Source organism: Notolepis coatsorum (assembly GCF_963971535.1).
Source record: "Notolepis coatsorum genome assembly, chromosome: 10".
Classification (NCBI taxonomy): domain Eukaryota; kingdom Metazoa; phylum Chordata; class Actinopteri; order Aulopiformes; family Paralepididae; genus Notolepis; species Notolepis coatsorum.
In genome coordinates, this window is record NC_140174.1 from 32,540,603 (window position 1) to 32,561,020 (window position 20,418).

At 42.2% G+C, this 20,418-nt stretch overlaps 2 protein-coding genes across 10 annotated transcripts in view; one reads left to right on the plus strand and one right to left on the minus strand.

Annotated features, from left to right (window-relative positions):
- Positions 1-12,756, minus strand: part of heatr1 (HEAT repeat containing 1) — a 97,422-nt gene extending 84,666 nt beyond the window's left edge. The window contains exons 1-7 of the mRNA XM_084323366.1: positions 12,691-12,756; positions 11,740-11,898; positions 10,931-11,147; positions 8,432-8,573; positions 7,569-7,670; positions 4,793-4,933; positions 2,482-2,693 (exon numbers count right to left, since the gene is read on the minus strand). Of these exons, the coding sequence (XP_084179492.1) occupies positions 2,482-2,693; positions 4,793-4,933; positions 7,569-7,670; positions 8,432-8,573; positions 10,931-11,147; positions 11,740-11,881 (956 nt within the window). The 5' untranslated portion in view covers positions 11,882-11,898; positions 12,691-12,756. The remainder of the gene's footprint in view (positions 1-2,481; positions 2,694-4,792; positions 4,934-7,568; positions 7,671-8,431; positions 8,574-10,930; positions 11,148-11,739; positions 11,899-12,690) is intronic.
- A 2,012-nt stretch (positions 12,757-14,768) lies between these two features.
- Positions 14,769-20,418, plus strand: part of sun1a (Sad1 and UNC84 domain containing 1a) — a 72,644-nt gene continuing 66,994 nt past the window's right edge. For 7 of the 9 annotated variants that reach the window (XM_084323381.1, XM_084323386.1, XM_084323390.1 and 4 more), the window contains exon 1: positions 18,488-18,864. In XM_084323381.1, coding sequence (XP_084179507.1) covers positions 18,737-18,864 — 128 coding nt within the window. In that variant the 5' untranslated portion in view covers positions 18,488-18,736. Of the gene's footprint in view, positions 15,001-18,487; positions 18,865-20,418 lie in introns of those variants that run through there. The other 2 variants (XM_084323384.1, XM_084323388.1) reach the window with 2 other exon arrangements.

Here is a 20,418-nt window from a genome sequence, read left to right on the forward strand (position 1 = left end):
CACACATCTGTCTGTACATACCTGCATATAATCTTTTTTACATATCTGTAGATACTATATCTATACATATCCCTTACCTATTCTTACTTCTGTAGTTATGCTGCCAGCCAGTACAACTTACTACCATACTGTCTTTATACCTGTATCACTGTAAATATTAATGCTACAACTCTGTACATACATCTAATTAGCACCATTACTCAGTAGTACTAATTTATATATTTTATACCAAGTTTAATCACCTGTACATTGTATATTACTATTGCACTTTACCGTTTCATTTGCACTCTGGTTGGATGCCAAACTTATAATACATTTGAATCTAATCTAATAATGTAATTTCCACATCTCTCAGTACATTTACACTCATTTCTACATCTCTCAGTACATTCTCACTCATTTCTACATCTTTCAGTACATTCTCACTCATTTCCACATCTCAGTACATTCTCACTCATTTCCACATCTCAGTACATTCTCACTCATTTCCACATCTCAGTACATTCTCACTAATTTCCACATCTCAGTACATTCTCACTTATTTCCACATCTCAGTACATTCTCACTCATTTCCACATCGCAGTACATTCTCACTCATTTCCACATCTCAGTACATTCTCACTCATTTCCACATCTCAGTACATTCTCACTCATTTCCACATCTCAGTACATTCTCACTCATTTCATTCACACATCTCAGTACATTCTCACTCATTTCCACATCTCCCATACATTCTCACTCATTTCCACATCTCAGTAATTCTCACTCATTTCCACATCTCAGTACATTCTCACTCATTTCCACATCTCCCATACATTCTCACTAATTTCTACATCGCTCAGTACATTCTCACTCATTTCCACATCTCTCAGTACATTCTCACTCATTTCCACATATCTCAGTACATTCTCACTCGTTTCCACATCTCTCAGTACATTCTCACTCATTTCCACATATCTCAGTACATTCTCACTCATTTCCACATCTCAGTACATTATCACACTCATTTCTACTAGGGATGCCCCGGTCACGTTTTTTGCCACCGATAACCGATCGTCTATGAGTCATATCGGCCGATACACTGCCAATTACCGATCGTTTTTGGTTTTCTTATAGCAGCTGGCAGTATTATACTGTAGGTCTAACACAGGCATTCTCAAAGTCCTGTCTAAATTATCTAATCTAATCTTAGAAATTAAGTAAAGTGGGTGTGGAGCATAACAGCATCTAAATTAATTTACTTCTGACAATTTTTTTTGATCCACTTTTTCTCCCATTTTCTATATTTTCTCCCATCCCAATTTCGTATCATCCAATTCAACCCTCCCCTGTCACGAACGCTGTTTCTTGCCTCCCACAAGCTGGCTGCAATGTGGACTAAGTCATACATAGCACAAGTCCCCTCCGGTACTTGAGGTAACAGCAGTTGCATCTTTTCACCTGCGCAGCTCGATCTCTCAGTGGCGAGGAGTAACGCATGGGAGGCTCACGCTGCCCCCGACACTTCCTGATTCTACTGTGCAGGCGCACCAACCGACCTGTAGGAGTCGCTGTCCACAACGCCCGATCCCCACCCATCAGTTTCCCACCCCCTAATACGGCCAATGTGTTTTAGTATGAACGACCAGCTAAACTGAAAGCAATGAGCATTAGAGGCTAAAGCATTAGAGGCCAGAGCGCCTTGCCCACTACGCCACGTAGCCGCCCCAATTTACTTCTGACCATTATAGTCAAAAGTATTTTCCTATGAACTGAAACTTATAAGATGTTCTCAGTGTTCAGTTAGAGCTATGAAGCACGATAGCTAATTAGCCAACAGCTGCGAAAACGAATGATGTTATAAGACATTGATATCAGGAGCTATCTGTAGCTACTGCTAGCCAGCTAGATAACGTTAGACAATGCCTCATGTATTAAACTAAAGTGAATAGTTAACTGGGTCATTTTGTTTAAACAGTAACGTTAGCTAGGTAGCTAACGTTAGCTCACGGAACAACGATAGCTAGTTAGCCAACACTAGCCAACTACTGCGAAAACTATTGCCAAAATGATGATATCAGACGTTGATATCAGGAGCTATCAGTAGCTAGCCAGCTAGATAACGTTAGACAATGCCTCATGTATTAAACTAAAGTGAATAGTTGACTGGGTAATTTTGTTTAAACAGTAACGTTAGCTAGCATCACTCGAGGTGCACTCGACTCTGCCGGAGCATTTGTTGACATGGGTCTGTGAGGGGGAGGGGCAAGGCGTGCAGCAGCAGCAGCTGTGAGCAAGAGAGACAGCGAGTGAGAACGTGTCATCATTCGCGATCGATCGGTTTTCACAATCGGCGAAAATAAAGCATTATCGGAATTCACCAATCTCATATTTATACTGAATATCGGCCGATACCGATCGCTGGCCGATCGATCGGGCATCCCTAATTTCTACACATCTCAGTACATTCTCAACTCATTTACACATCTCTCAGTACATACTTTGGTCCAGCAGCGCCCTCCCTCTGGTTCTGCAGGAGGACGATGAGACAGCCCAGCCCCTCCTTGGCCAGGACAGGTTCTCTGACCAGGGACTTGCTGAGCTGCAGGGCCAGGGTATTGACCAGGCTGGCCTCCATCACCACCTTCACCGACAGCTGGCATATGATCATGTAGGTGGCTGCCTTGTAGTCACTCAATGAGGACTTCAGCCCCTGGAGTTGACAGAAAAAAGGGTTGGAGAGTCAATATATTTAAAATTAATTTCAATTTAGTCATTTAGCAGTAATTTTATCCAAAGCGACTTGATTTTGTCAGCAAGAAGGGTACAACTCTGGCAGCTAAGGGTCAGTAAGATTTTTTGTGTGAAGTGTCGAAGAAGTGTTGAACTGGAGTGCTACAGTCTTCAGTGCATAGTAGTAGACATATTAGCATAGTAGGTAGAAATATAGGGATAAATGTCAAAAATATCTTTATAGATAGGATATAAGAACTATTGTATGATGGGGAAAGGGAGGGGGGAAACAAAAACGTTTTATTTTTTGCAGAAAATGTACTTTCCAAATTGAGTGAATTGAAACAGTATTGATTAAAAAAAGACAGGAAACACTATAAATCTGAAATAAATCTGACAATTCCCAGAGTCGGAAAAGGCTGTTCAGTTCTTTGATACGAGACGGCTTCTCAGTGTACTGTTTAGACGCTCCAGTCTGGAAACAATGATACTCTTATTACAGGTTTAAAACTGTGTGGGTATCAAACAGGAAGAAAGACTGTCCGCTTATAAAATTGTGTGGGGGATCCAGGCCTGGAACTGGTTTGGCCTGAGAGAGGGAACTGTGCCCAGAGAGGGAGGTTTGCCCTGAGAGAGAGAGAACTGCGCCCTGAATGGGAGGTTTGCCCTGAGAGAGGGAACTGCGCCCTGAGTGGGAGGTTTGCCCTGAGAGAGAGGGAACTGCGCCCTGAGTGGGAGGTTTGGCCTGAGAGAGGGAACTGTGCGCTGAGAGGGAGGTTTGCCCTGAGAGAGAGAACTGCGCCCTGAGTGGGAGGTTTGCCCTGAGAGAGGGAACTGCGCCCTGAGTGGGGGGTTTGCCCTGAGAGGGAACTGCGCCCAGAGAGGGAGGTTTGCTCAGAACTGTGTATCAAACAGGGTCAGGTCAAACTCTTTTATTGCACTGCACTATTTTACTCTTATTACTAGGGATGGGTACCGAATTCGGTACTTTTGAGGTACCGAACCGAAACACGTCGGTACTACCGAGTATCGAATCAAGTGAGAAACCGTTTTTTTTTTTTTTTTTTTTTTTTTTAACTTTTTTCTTTTCATGTCAACGTTCACACGCACAATATATGCTTACCTAGGATTTGACTTGATTCAACAACAAAGCAGTCGGAGCAATGACAAGCCGAAAACTGTCGAAATTGTAGTTATTTGAAGTTTGGATTTTTTTTTACGACTGAGGTAGGTAAATTAAATTTCGACAGTTTTCGGCTTGTCATTGCTCCGACTGCTTTGTTGTTGAATCAAGTCAAATCCTAGGTAAGCATATATTGTGCGTGTGAACGTTGACATGAAAAGAAAAAAGTAAAAAAAAAAAAAAAAAAATTTAAAGTACCGAAAAAAGGTACCGTTGGGTACCGGTATCGATTCACAGGTACCGGTACCGGTATCGGTTCAAATGTGAAAGGTACCCATCCCTACTTATTACTGTCTAAATTGATCAAACCATAAACAAAGAGGCCTATTGTTGGGATGTTAGATCCTAATGTGAAGAACCATGTTATTTAATGTTCTATTTTGCTCGTTTTATACTTATTTTATGTCTGCACTTTATGCATTGCTTTTGATCTGCCTATTTTGTGCATCTTTTTTGCTACTGTGAAGCACTTTGAGCTGCAATTCTTGTATGAAAGGTGCTATACAAATAAAGGTTATTATTATTACGCTTGGGCGAAAACTCTTCCACCTCAAATGAGAATCAGTTTTATTGTCAGATTCTATTTTTGTAACAGCAAGAAGGAGTGAAATTATTTTGTTCTTGGCTTCTCAGCCTAGCAGGCAGATGCAGCATCAACATAAAGTACAAAAAACAAGCAATATAAATAAAATAATTAGCAACATAAGCAATGATAAAGAAAATAGCACTTACTTACAATACCATAATCACAATGTAATCACAGTGTGGGTGTGGTCGGTGCAAAGTAACATGTACAAATCAGTACTGTGTGCAAATCGGGAGCAAGAGCAGTGAGAAAATAGCACTGGATTCCCGCCCGGTGACGTTGACCGGCGCCCCTTCGTCTGATCGGTTACCTTCTGAACATACGGCAGCAGCTTGGAGATGATGGTGTCCGACACGTTGTCCACGGCGTCCAGAGCCGGCACGATGGTGGCGGCGTAGAAGGAGAAGATCACTCGGAGCTGGGCACAGTTACCAGTGTGCCCTGAATACGCCTACAAAGAAATACAAAATAATTAAAAATAACAACCACAGATCAAAGTTAAGGCAAAAATGCCTGGTGGTTATGAGATCAATTTCACCACAGAACCTACAGAATCCTTGACTTGAGTTTCAAGATTATGACGACGGTTAAAATGGAGGTGCAGTGGGAAAAGGGAGAGCTATTTATAAAATGTGAACCTCTTAAGCCCTAGAAACCCAGAAAATGCACCTAAAAGTACATATACGTAGCATGAATAACACCATGCTAACATTGACCAGGCATGACAAATTGCCATTGTATTGTAGATACAGTATGAATGTTGCCATCCGGACACATTCCATTTGAAATATGAATATAGAATATCAGGCCTATAAATTACCTTATTATGGCCAAGTCATGCATTGGGCCAAATCACTTAAAATCATTGGTAAACAAATGTAGTGCTGAAAATATACACGTTGACTGCCGTTTTGACAGGGTTAGGGTCTTTACTCTTGGCTACATTTAAAGAAGAAAAAAACACAACATTAATTCATACATTCTGTAGAGATGGATTTATGGCGTGATATCAATCTTGTACCGGTACCGGACCGCTCAGGCTTAAAAGGTTGATGGATAAACGGTGACAGAAGTCTATACTGACTCTGGATGAGGTGCTTCCATGCAATATACTGTCGAGTAAATGTTGATGTTCCTCCTACACACAGACTGATCCTGAAATAGGGTACATTAGGGTACAGTCAATTAAATTAAACACCTCCCTTCACACTGGACAAAACATGTCGTCTTGTATCACTGTGAGCAAGGCAATTGTGGGTACATGGGTTTCATCACTTTGTCATGATGATCACATGTGATAAGCACTACGTACCACCTCACTGTCGGCCCAGTAATCTCACCTCTGATCACTGAAACACCAGGGGTGATTTTCAGACTGGGCCCCTCCCTGCTCTTTAAATAGACATTTTAAAAGTGTTCCTACGATGCACACACCGAGGCTAAACCTATGGTCGAACGCAGAAAACGTGTTTAGTATTTGGTAATATGCCCAATTTTTCTGTCTTCCTTGTCGTCTGTGAAAAATCACACCAGGGGTGTGACAGGGGCTGGCGTGAGCTTGGAAGTGTAGTTTTATGAAATTCTAAAGCCCATCGAAAGCCCTGGGTCTCTTCTTTCAAAAGACTACACACACACACGTATGCTTGCTATCTTCCTTTATTTCCGTCTAATTCATCAAGTTTCCGCCGGGATGTGCAGAGATATTTATCAACTTGTAATTTCGCTAATAACACTTAAATCATTGGTAAACAAACGTAGTGGTGAAAATATACACTTGTTTTGATAGGGTTAGGGTCTTTACTCTTGGCTACATTTGAAAAAAAAATAAAAAAATGCAACATTAATTAATAAGTTCAGTATTGGTCGATTTATGGCGTGATATCAATCTTGTACCAGTACCGGACCGATCAGGCTTAACTGTTTCAGCGCCAATGACGAAAAAAGTTGGGTTATCTCGCCGGTGGTTGAGCGCCAATCATGAGAAAAGTCGTGTTTTAATCGTTATTTCTTTTATTCGCTATATTTATAATTCATCCATCCAGCCTGAAGTTATCATTTGGAATGGCTCCGAGATCGCAAACGGCCAATACCGCCATCTAACGCCTTGCGGCCCCTATTGCACCCGAATTGTAACGATGTGGTTCGTTTTCTTGCCCGAGCTGAGCCGTGCAGACGGGGTCTGAATACTCCGGCAAGGCAGGCGCTTCGAACGATGCATGGACTAGGCCCCCCCCCCCCCCCCGTTTATATGCAATGCTGGATAACGCTGGATACACAAACGTGACCAGTATTTGGAATGGCGATCAGATAATTGGATTATTCTTTTTGCCGTACATCATTTACAAGGTAAGGACTCATGTTATCGATCTTGCGTTGATACGATCATTATTTTGCCGCGATCGAAGCGTGTCGGGGTGGTGTGTGTGTGGGTAGCGATCAAAAGCACGGAGGGGCCCGCGTCCCCTTCTCCCTTTCATGCGTGCATGATGAAAGATAATACCGATAATCTAGCGTTGATTTCAGATTGATTGTTGATCCAAGTGAGGAATGGCAACGCGTTTATTGAATTTCACTAAAACGCTGTTTTCGTGTCTTTTCCTGGGATTACTCAATCACTCAAACTATACTCATATTCACCACGGTATAAAACGGAAATGTACAGATGAAAAAATAATCATTTTTTTGCATGTTGACCGGAAGAAACTCACTGACAATCGACGGTGTTATTAGATCCATAGCTATAATATTTAATATAGTTTGTTTTAGCACTTGCAAACACCGGCATTATCTCCATTGAACAGAGCAATGGCCTTCTTACCACAAGGTAAACAGCGACCTCCAGGCGCTGATTGAGTTAAGGGGTTATGGCCTTAAATTGAGTTTGTATGAATTTTATACTTAAGACTTTTTAATACCCTGCAGATACCCTGAAAAATAAGTGTGTCAGTGGCTTATGACTACATGTGATAAGGTGGCCACAAAATTGCATATACTATCCAACCTGGCCTGGGAATAAATGGCTATGTGCAATCTAACACAGACAGGAGTAGAGGTGTGATGCGTGTACTGTGGTGTGGTGGCAGTACCTTGATAGACTTGGTGACTATGGTGCAGATGAAATCCATGAAGCTCAGGTCTTTGTAACAGTGAGTAATCAAGGTTCCTCTGGACAGAGGCACTCCTGGTTTCTGTAACAAACACGGTAACAAAATGTCTACAGCTGTGCTAGCAATTCACTGCAAAAAAAAAGTTAAAAAAGGTGCTATAGATAACATTTTATATAGAGTAACTATTTTGTTAAAAACAAAGCTTTTAGAAATGTGTGGAATAAAATAAATATTATATAAATTGTATACAAATAGATATACTACTATATATATTATATAAATACAATATTTATAGAAGATGTGAAACGCTGTAGTTTAAAATCATTGCTACAATGCCTACAGAGAAGGTAACAACAACTATTTGTATATGACTGGAGACTGTAATGTGTCTGGCTGTGTGACGTCAACTTGTCAGCATGAAAGTAACCAGGATAGCTTAGCAAGTACCTAATCAGACGTGGTCGCTTTTTGGGATTTACTCCAGACCCATTTATTATTAAAAAAACATAAAGTTAGGCCTATGACCATACGATGCCTGGTCATACGGCATTCATTCAATGTACATATATCAAAAAATGGTTATCACAGACACTAGCCACATCGCTAGTTTCGCTACTAGAGAACTAGACAAGTTAGCGCTGCTGTCGGACGGCAGGTGGAACAGGAAGAGAAGTGAGTCACTGGCTCAAGTAAATAAAATTAAACCTGTTGCTACATCAGGTACAAACAATGGAGCGCCACTTAGTGACTAAACATGGCACTGCAACTAAATAATAACAGGCACATTTGTGACTGTTACAAGACACAAAAACAAGAGATGCAGAGGCAGAACACACACACACCTGTATGGCGTGCATCCAGTTCCAGCGGTTGGTGGAGTCTTTGATGTTCAGGAGCTGAAGCACCCTGACGAACACATTTGTCTCGTGGTAGGGCAGGACACAGGCCACCAGGCTGTCTATGTTATACAACTGTATGTGGAATCTATATGGAGAATCACAGTAATTACATTAGATATAAATTGTGCATTTATATAGCAGCTTTTATCCAAAAGGCTTTACAATTTTTGTTGCTCACATTTTTACCCATTCACTCACACACCGACGACGGAGGAGACCATGCAAGGTGCCGACCTGCTCATCGGGAGCAGTTAGAGGTTAAGTGTCTTGCTCAAGGACACTTCAACACGCTGCCCGGGAGGAACGGAAATCGAACCAGGAACCTTCCGATTACCGGACGACTGCTCTACCTCCTGAGCCACTGTCTCCCTACATATTAGGGGTGGAGGAAAAATCAACACGGCAATATATTGCGATATCTTGCGCTATTATATCAATACACTGACCAATATATTTCCTTTTTTATTTTATTTTTTACACAACAATCCTATGTTGCGGCAATAAAGATGATTGTAGTGAGGTGAACAGACTGAAAATGTTATCTTATTAGATAAATCATGATGTATATTAGGGCTGTCAATCGCGTTAATTAGATGAATTAATTACACAGCAAATTATAGCATCATTCATTCCATAAGAACTTAGAATACACATTTACAGACTTTTTTTTTAATATGGTCCATTTGCATGTTCTTGGTATCTGATTCTAGGGACATCTATGGATCTCAGGGAATGTATTCCCAGTGTCAGAAATACTGTGTCTCTCTGTTACTAGGCTTGTAAATTGTAATGAACCAAATGAGAATATCAATAAATATTTTTTTTTGACTGAACAACACCATGCTAAAATTGACCAGACCTGAAAATACTAAGCAAATGAATAAAGGGAAGATGATTAAACAGAAGGTTTTGTAGATACAGTACTGAATTCTGCCATCCGGACACATGCCATTTGAAATATGATTATAGAATATAGAATATCAGGCCTAAAATGGTTATGAGATTAAAATGCGATTAATTAGATTAATTAATTACAAATCCTGTAATTAAGATACATTTTTTTAATCGCCTGACAGCACTAATGTATATATAATATTTCTATTGCAGAAGAGATGTTGACAAGGTTTTCCGTTGGGGACATAATTTGCCGTTGAAAAAAGGTAATAAATCGCAATATTACAATATGGTGACTCTAGTATCATAATATGGTATCTCGTGGGGCCTCTGGTGATTACCACCCCGAATAGATATAGATTTCTGAAAATAATACCGTCTTGTCATAAACTGATATCTCAACAGCTATACTAAAAAAGTCAAAATACAACTGTAATTGGAAGGAACTATAATGAAAATGATAGGATAATTCCTTTTTTCATGTGAAATTTAAAGAGCACAATCATTAAGCACAAACATTTTGTATTTTTTTCTTGTCTAAACAAATCCATTGTCTTCTCTTCCTGGAAACAAAAGTTTTGAGTAACCAACCCCTCCCCCATCTTATAGCCGCACCCCTCGCCCCCCACCAGCCCTCAGCACTCCAACACTCACTCTAGAGGAGCACGACGTCAGGCGGGTGCTCAGGGCAGTGAACCCCAGGAAGGCAGCTGGTCCAGACAGAGTACCTGGGAAGGTGCTCAAAGCATGGGCTGACCAGCTCTCCTACATCATCACTGTCATCTTCAACCTCTCCTTGGCACAAGCACTCATCCCACCCTGCCTTAAATATGCCACAATTATCCCGGTACCCAAGAAAGCTGCCACAGACAGCCTCAACGACTATCGCCCAGTAGCACTCACACCTGTCATCATGAAGTGCTTCGAGAGGCTGGTCCTACAGCACATCAAGGCCTGCATCCCCCCACACCAGTTTGCCTACCGAGCAAACCAATCCACAGACGATGCCATAGCTATACACTCTGCACTGAGCAACCTGGAACACCAGGGGAGCTATGTCAGAATGCTCTTGATCGACTATAGCTCAGCCTTTAATACAATCATCCCAGACATCCTGGTCACCAAACTGCTGGATCTAGGCCTCCCCACACCCACCTGCTTATGTTTCTTGTATAGTATTTTATGTTTCTGTATAGTATTTTATGTTTCTTGTATAGTATTTTATGTTTCTTGTATAGTATTTTATGTTTCTGTATAGTATTCTATGTTTCTCTTTTATTACTTGTGTGATTTTATACTGCACCTTAAATTTGAGTCCCAAATCTTGTTGTATGCAAATATAATGATAATAAAGTACAATCTAATCTAATCTATACGTGCAGGTACTTTAGGCCCCCACCCCAAACGTCTATTGTAGTCGTAAAATACGTCAAATCGCGGAAGCTCGGGATGAGCCCAGTATTGGGCCAGGATGCAGTGACAGCCAATGGCATTGCTTATACCCAGTCTACATCCTGCGAGTCGGACTAAACGGGGGAGAGTACCCACCTGTGTATGAGCCACTCCATGCATTTCTGAGCTGGCTTGAGGAGGAAGTATGGAGAGAGGCGCGCGAGGAAGAGCGAGATGCCCGCGTCCAGTTTCTCGTTGACCTCCTTGGCCTGGACGCTCCTCTCCAGCGTCATGGAGGCGTGGCTGAACAGAGTGTTCTGGAACTCCGAGAACGCCGGTTCAATACCCAAGAGCTCCTCCAGCCCTGTGCATCCTGGGGGGGGTCATGGGAGGGAGGGGAAGGAAGGGGGGGCAGGGGAGGGAGGCCATCAGGATAAAGAACTGTAAACAATGCATTTTCGCCAATATGCACCACATTGCTGGCGTCAGGTGCACATCAGAATTGGACTAGAATTTGACATGCAACATCACCATGACATGTGTCAATACCTGGAGCTCAAATTTTAACCATTTCCTCCTGCACCCACACCCCTTACCCTAAACCGGGTTCGTATCTCAGTTCGTTACTCATAGTATATATTTAGATTCTAGTGTTTATTGTAATAACCATATTTATTGTAATGTATAATATAACCGATAGGGCATACAGACCCTCATCTGCACCTCTGATCAGTCACACTGCCTACTTGCTAAGATGCGTACATAGAGTTAATTATATTGTTTAGTACACTGCCTATTTGTACTTTTCTAGTGTACTATAATTGTATTGCCTGTATTTATGTCTTCTACCAGGCATTACCCTGCCCATACCTGTAACTCCCCTCCTTTATTTATTATGTATTGATCTCACTCTGAGACTGTCAGGGCAGAGCACTCTTTTCTTGCTCTACTCATCCAAAACTCACCGAGGGCATAGAACGTGCTCCTGTCCATGGTGGCAGCATCTTTATGATCAAACAGTAGGGATGCCACATCCTTACGGCTGAGCAGGCTGGGGTCATTCTGAGGCAAGGCAAGCCTCTTCAGCTGGTGAGCTAAGGAGGTCATCGTGGTCGGCTCTCAATCTGTTTGTTTGATTGATTGATTGATTGATTGATTGATTGAAAACTGTATTAACAGATTGCAGAATGGGTACAAACAATACAGTACAGCTCAATACACACAATTGTTAGGGGGATGCAGACCAGAGAAAGACTTTCGTCTTGTTTACATCAGGGTCCCCCATTTTCAATTCATCATAACATATATGACACACACGACATACAGATAGACAGTACTGCTACATCTATACATTTATGACATACCAGATTTACAAATACAGTACTGTTTTTGATACAAGACTGTCTAAAAAAGAGAGTATATACATTTGACGTAGAAACTGTACATTTGTTGGAGAGAAACTGTACACTGTTGGAGAGACAATCACTATTAGATCAAGTGTTTGACAATGATGAGGCTGAACAGAGCTGCTCGGTTGAAATGGAGATCACCAGAATCACGTGTTGGTCTGACTGACGTGTGTTCTTCTATACTTGCAGTTTGTAAGATAAATGTGTAGTGTAACCGTCTGAAGCCAATTAGCAGTCGGCTTAAGTTAATGTTATATAATGTTATGTTAATGATACGAAAAGTTGTCATAATAACGTTATCATCATCACTCACAGCAGCCACCAGAAAGACATGTCAATGTAGCTCAACTTCACCCGCTAGCTAGCTAGCCAATCCAAACCCGATCGCATCGATATATATATATACCTGGTCCACAGCATCTATAACACGTACAGATGTATAAAGTAATCGCATGAGAGCAGAGTTGAGAAATGTGTGAAAAAACGGCATAAAACCCCACTGGTTACCTGTTGTGTTCTATGCATTTATTTCCCAGCACACGTGCTGCACGCTGTCGGTGGCTGCAGTCTGCGATGACCTCGTGCGGGATCGTTCTACATCCGGGTCACGTACCGGCATTTCTGGCGTGATTTTTTCCCCGTAGCCTATGTTTGAGAAGACGCTCTCTGATTGGCTAGCCGCGTACAGCGGAGACCCTCTCTGATTGGTTTAGCGGTCTCTTCCGCATATTCAACAACAATATGTTATTGATGAATGAATGAATGCATGAATGAATGAATGAATGAATGAATGAATGAATGATTGAATGAAAACTTTATTTAACAGATTGCAGAATGGGTACAATACAGACCAGAGAAAGGCGTTTGTCTTGTTTACATCAGGGTCCCCCATTTTCAATTCATAGTGACATTTATGACATACACAACATAGCCTACATGACATGACATTTATGGCATAGGGACATACTACATGACATACAGGTATATAGTACTGTTACATTTGTGACATATACGATATGCAAATATACAGTAGCCTACTGTTACCCATAGATCCTGACAGAGAGAATATACGGTGGGGAGGAGACTGTACATTAGGAGGGGGTGGGAGAGAAATATACATGTAGTGGGGAGAGAATATATACATACGGTGGGGAGGAGACTGTCTATTAGGAGGGGGTGGGTGGGTGGGTGGGTGGGTGGGAGAGAAATATACATACGGTGGGGAGGAGACTGTCTATTAGGAGGGGGTGGGTGGGAGAGAAATATACATACGGTGGGGAGGAGACTGTACATTAGGAGGGGGTGGGTGGGTGGGAGAGAAATATACATACGGTGGGGAGAGAATATATACATGCAGTGGGGAGGAGACTGTCTATTAGGAGGGGGTGGGGGGGTTGGACATTTACGATGGCCAGTTTCGAATTGCAGCCTCCCATAGGTGCTCTTTGAGAGCGGTTTTGAATGTGGGTAGGGATTCACATTCCTTTACAGCTTTGGGTAGGGCGTTCCACATTGATGTGGCATAATTGCAAAACGTGTTTTGTCCCTTGTTTGAGCCGAATCTGGGTTTAACCATAATGTAAAACATCTTCTGTTGCTTGCTCACACCGTTGCTTGCTCACACAATTTATATTTATATTAAATACCCTCTCTACTACCTAGGTACTGCTCTTGTGTGCGACCTGTATTATTGTCTGAATTACTTAAATTAAGCAGATTCAAATGACTCTGTACAACATACAGATACAGACATGTAAATGTTTTTAGTCGGGTGGCTTTGGCTCAGGGGTAGGGCAGGTCGTCCAATGATCGAAGGGTTGGTGGTTCGAATCCCGCTCAAGCCCATGTCCATCCCATTGCCGTTGTGTCCCTGGGCAAGACACTTAACCCACATTGCCTCGTATGCATGTGAATGAATGTTGGTGGTGGTCGGAGGAGCCGTAGGCGATGATTATTCACCACGCTTCTGTGAGTCTGCCTCAGGACAGCTCTGGCTGCAATTGTAGCTTACCACCACCGGTATGACTGTGTATGAACGAATAATGGACTCTGTGAAGCGCTCTGGGTGTCATGAAGAGCGTTATATAAATCCAATCCATCATTATTATTATTATTATTATTATTATTATTATTATTATTATTATTATTATTATTATTATTATTATTATTATTATTATTATTATTATTATTATTATTATTATTATTATTAGTATTAGTATTAGTATGTCATAAATGTCACTGTGAATTTAAAATGGGGGACCATGATGTAAACAAGACAAACATCTTTCTCTGGTCTGCATCCCCTTAACTATTGTGTGTATTGAGCCGTACTGTATTATTTGTACCCATTCTGCAATCTGTTAAATAAAGTTTTCATTCATTCATTCACTCAGTAGTATGTATGACTCCAGCCACAGGGGGGCGGTAATGCACCACACCGCCATGAAAACCTGTAAGGATCCGACCATAGAAGTATAAATAGGTCACGTGACAGCGTCACTCTCGCCAAGTACTACCACTGTATATACCTGTAGCTAGGGCTAGCTTTGGTTTTAATGTCAGTCCGTTAGATGCTATTCGTCTGAGAAGAAATCTGCGTGTCTTTGAAATAAGTTATTTTACCCCGGTGTCACCGGGAGTGTTTTAAGAAAACGTTGTTTAGCCGACTTGTCCGTTAGCAAACGACCAACGTGAACCAGTCTAACTTTAGCCGTTCATTAGCTAGCTGTGCCAGTGTAACGTTAGTTAGGCGTGTTAGCCACATTTCGATTCGTCACCGCCTGCTAAGGAGCTACGTTGGTCAAAGTCAACGTGAAGGTATGTTATACCTGTACACGCATGTGTTGTTGTTTTATAATTATATTAAAATTGCGACCATTTATAAGCTAAAACGCTGGGGAAATCGATGCAGTTCGTTTTTCCCGGGACCCCGCCCATAACGGAAGATGATTGGCTCTGAGACACGCCACCTCCCTTGAACTCCACGCTAATTGGCTGCAATTTGACTTGCTCTCTGAAATCACTACCTCCCCTGTCTATGCTTCGAGGTCGACAGATCAGAGGAACACCAACAATAACATAACCCTCACACACTAGCAGCCACTTTAACATGAGCACACACACACTCATGCTGCACACCCTCACACTTATGGTCACTTTACAAAAGGAAAAGTCACTTTAAGAATAGTATAGTATAACTTGAATGACTGAATGAGAACTTTATTTAACAGCTTGCAGAATGGGTACAATACAAGTTCAAGTTTCAAGTTTCTTTAATAGTTGTCATACAGAAGTACAGAATACTTTCATACAAAATGCTTCTTACTGTTACGCTCCAGAGACTGTGCTAGACAAGATAGTATCAAATAACATAGTATAGCATGTAAATTAGAAGTAGAAAATGAGGTCACAGTGTTCAGTATAGACATATGTACAATGTTCGATGCAGAATAGACGTAACTGAGTTACCATATAATATACAATACTATGCAGTGTACTATTAATATACAATACTATATAGTGCAAAGCAGAAATGGGATGAGGTACAATTTAGGTACAATTTACAGTAAGGTGTACGAGTTGTAGTGCAATCCTTCATCAATAAATATAAAGTGTGGGGAGTGGGTGCTACAGTGTGTTTGTTTAAAGTGAGTGTGTGCTATAAAGTGTGTTTGTTTAAAGTGAGTGTGTGCGTGTGGATGTGTGTGCTATGTGCGTTTGATGGTTGTTGTTGTTGTGTAGTGTTCATTGTTCGTTGAGCAGCCTGATGGCCTGGGGATAGAAGCTTCTTCTGAGTCTTTCTGTGCTCGCCTTGAGACTCCGTTATCGCTTGCCTGACCGCAGCAGTTCAAAGAGGCAGTTGTTCGGGTGACTGGAGTCTTTAATGATTCTCTTAGCCTTGCCCCTGCACCGCTTGTTGTAAATGTTCTGGAGGGTGGGGAGCCCCCCTCCAATTGTGCGTTCGGCTGAACGTGTCACTCTTTGTAGTCTGCTTCGGTCTTGTGCAGTGCTATTCCCAAACCAGGAGGTGATGTTGCCAGTCAGGATGCTCTCTATTGTACATGAGTAGAAGTTCTTAAGGATCTTCTGACTGACTTGGAACTTCCTTAGGCGCCTGAGGAAGTAGAGGCGTTGTCGTGCCTTCTTCACAACACTGTCAATGTGTGTGGTCCATGTCAAGTCCTCGGATATGTAGGCTCCGAGGTACTTAAAGCTGTTGACTCTCTCAACCGGTGCCCCGTCGATGCTGAGGGGGCTGTAGTCCTTGACCCCCAACCTCCTGAAGTCCACAATCATCTCCTTTGTTTTGCTGACGTTCAGGGAGAGGTTGTTTTCCTGGCACCATCCCACCAGGACCTTGACCTCTTCCAGGTAGGCCCTCTCGTCGTTGGCAGAGATCAGGCCCACCACCACTGTCGTCAGCAAATTTGATGATTGTGTTGCTACTCCGCTGAGCCACACAGTCGGGTGTGTACAGGGAGTAGAGGAGGGGACTCAGAACACAGCCATGGGGGGCCCCTATGTTGAGGGTGATGGATGAGGAGGTGCAGTTGCCTGCTCTCACCACCTGGGGTCTGCCCGTCAGGAAGTCCAAGACCCACTGGCAGAGGTCATAGTTCAAGCCCAGGTCCCTGAGCTTTCCCTATGAGTATGGAGGGGACTATGGTATTGAATGCCGAGCTGTAGTCGATGAATAGCATTCTCACATAGTTCCCCTTCCTCTTGTCCAGGTGTGATGCTGCTGTGTGCAGTACGGCTCAATACATACAATTGTTAAGGGGATGCAGACCTGAGAAAGACGTTTGTCTTGTTTCCATCAGGGTCCCCCATTTTCAATTCATATAGACATTTATGACATACACAACATACATGACATTTATGGCATAGGGACATATAGGTATTTAGTACTGATACATTTGTGACATAAGCGGTATTCTGACAGAGTATATACATATGATGGGGAGGGGGGACTGTGCATTAGGAGGGGGTGGGTGGGTGGGAGGGAGGGAAATATACATACGGCGAGATTGTATAATATAGCATTGTATAGCCGTGTACATAAAGACCCAGTGCCTCATCCATAGCTAACAGTGTATTGCACTACCACAGGACCTAGCATCCTACCATGCTCTGTAAATAACTCATGTACATATACCGATATGCCCTACTTTGTTTACTTGTTTTATTGCACAATGTCGTTCTATTGGATTCTTATTATATATTACTATTGTATTATGCACAATCGCTGTGGGCAAGACCCCCCCTGCATTTCATTGTATACTTGTATTCCGTGACAAATAAAACTCTTTACTTGACTTGACGTTATCTACACGTTACTGCGATAATTAGATGCGTTTTGGAGACACGAACGACACACGTCTAGAATAAGGCCCTCTCTCTTTTGACGGCATTAGGTCCAGGTATGTTTTCCTGATGTTTTGGCTAGCCAGTACATTTCCTGATTAATTGAAAATGGGGGACCCTGATGTAAACGAGACGAAAGTCTTTCTCTGGTCTGCATCCCCTTAACAATTGTGTGTATATAATTGAGCTGTACTGTACTGTACCCATTCTGCAATCTGTTAATAAAGTTTTCAATCAAACAGAAAGCTGATTAACCTGAGCCACCACACATTGTGTCTGACTGTGGAGGACTCAGACTGTGGCCTGCCAACCCACGGCCACGGTTCTTCTTCTAACACGCAAATGAAGAAAGGTTATCCACCTCGTTATCACCGTAGTGCTCTAGTTTACAAGAAGATGGTACCAACAAAAGCTTAAGGCAAGTGCAGCGGACTGTATGTGCTGTTGCAAATAGATTTAAAGTGTTTGTATGAATTCATGATGTGTTTGGCATGTGAGAATGTTCTGCTCTTCAATCGGACTATAGCATTAGCTGTGTAGACTGTGTTTTATATAGAAGAGAATACGACATTTGGAACAGGGGTTCAAAGGGAAGCTCGCCTACCTGGGTTTTTAGATGTTGTGGTTTTTTCACTCACTAAATTACTGGATTTAATAGATTTTGTCATATTTTTTACATCAGTGTGTTGATGTCGGATCATCAGATGTATCTGTGATTCAGGCCTATATTTCACTACAAGTAGTATCCGCTGCTTTAACACCTCCAGCCTTTTAGAATTGGGGTGTGTTTATTGTCTCTGGGTGTGACTTGGTTGGACTCCCATGATGACAGTCTCGGGTCTGTACTTATGTGCCGTTAGGCAAGCGACTCTGCAGTGAGCGGGAGGACTTTGAACTGTTTGTTCCTCCTCCTGACTCACTACGAAAGGTAACCGACATCTTCTGCCTTTTTAAGATGGAATAGTACATTTATTTTCATTCCGGTTTCAGTGGGGGACATAGCACAGAAAGAGAAAATATCTTGGGTTTAGGTTATTAATAGCTTGTTTGTCAGCCTGGCTGGCACAGGAAGTGACTGACTATCTCCTAAAAGACGAAGCAGAACAATGGCATGTATGTGTACATTTGTGGGAGAGAATGAGAGAGAGGGGGGGAGGGGTGAGAATGAGTGCAGAAGTGTCTTGTAATAATGTCCTGGTTTGGCTCTTGCAGCCTTGTAACAGAGCCTGAATCCCATCGCCGTGCTCTGGTCATGGAACGCAACTTGGTACGTTTGCACCTCCCACCAGGAAACACTGGCTATACCTACTCCCACAGGTGAGTGTTCGTACAGCATGCAGAGCCGCCGGAAAGCTTGATATGATGATTGGCTTGCCCAAGTTGCCTTAATTAACTACTGACTGTTACTAACTTTTGGGTGAATCATCTCTACTAATGGCTTGGCTTGAGGATGTGATTATCCCTTTGCTGGTATTGATTTGGACAGAACTATTGAATCGGTACTCTTCAGAATAGTACTCTTCTCTTTCACATGCCAAGGAGGACTCTAAAATATGTCATGGGGCATGAACCCCCACTTGATAAGATGTTGTTCTAGTAGGGATCCCCACCTGTGAAAATATTTGCTGTTGAATAATATGATTTAGTCGAGAATATCCATAGGGGGACAGTGGCTCAGGAGGTAGAGCGGTCGTCTGGTAAGCGGAAGTTTCCCTGTTCGATTCCGGCACCGTGTTGAAGTGTCCTTGTCTGAGCAAGACACTTAAGTTAAGATAAGATATTCCTTTAGTGATTCCCTTGGGTCAGGTATGGGCAATAGTAGAAAGACCTAAATATATATGCAATACAATTATATCTGAATATAAAAAAACAGTGTAAACAAAGGTGCAGATGAGGGTTTGTATGTCCTATCGGTTATATTATACTTTATACTATGGATGTCCCGATCACGTGATTTTCAGAGGATCGGGATTGGGGGAAATAAAAAAAATCGGGAGTGAACATTTTTTATTCAACAAACATGACCATGTTCCTGATAACTCGTAACACCTGAGCAGCTAGACAAAATGTCAGAAGTTTGGAAGCATTTTAAAATTTAAACCGAAGCCAGTCCAATAGCCAGTTGCAATGTTTGCAAGGCAGACGTTCCGCGTGCGTTCAATGTTGTTATGTGACTAGAGCGAGCAAAGGAATGGGGGACGGCTGGTGCTCTGCCAAACAGCTGTATTGAATGCCTCGCTTGAATGAAGAACGTTCACCTGGATAATGTCAACGTTCGCTTTGTGAGGATTATTCGTCGGCGTTTCAGACCAAAATGGAGCAAATGTTACGTAAGTCGAACACTGTGAATGTATACTAATGTGCAAACAGATTGAAACATTGAATATTTGGTGAATGTAATGCGAGCCGCCGCGCTCGATTGGGGCTATTGAGGGAACAGAGGGGCTTGTCTCGCTTCGCCAGTTTCTGACAAATGTGTCAAATTGGTTACTAATGTGAAAGAGCGGTATCGACAGATACTCAAATCACTGGATCGGGAGCAAAAAAATGTGATCGGGACATCCCCATATATATATCTGGCATGATATACCCCAACAAGGTTGGCAGTGCACCTTGCATTGTCGCCTCCACCGTCGCTGTGTGAATGTGGGGCATAAGTTGTAAAGCGCTTTAGATAATGGCTTTATATAAATGCAGTTAATTTACCACCTTAATTTCTAGATTGTAGCTAGATTTACTAGTAACACTGGCTGCATAGTGTAATGCAATGGTCTGATCAATGTGTCTGACTCCCACTTGGCTAAACTGCACAGACTACAACGCATAACTAATTACGTACTGTATCACGTCAGTTAGGGTACCTTATGTATA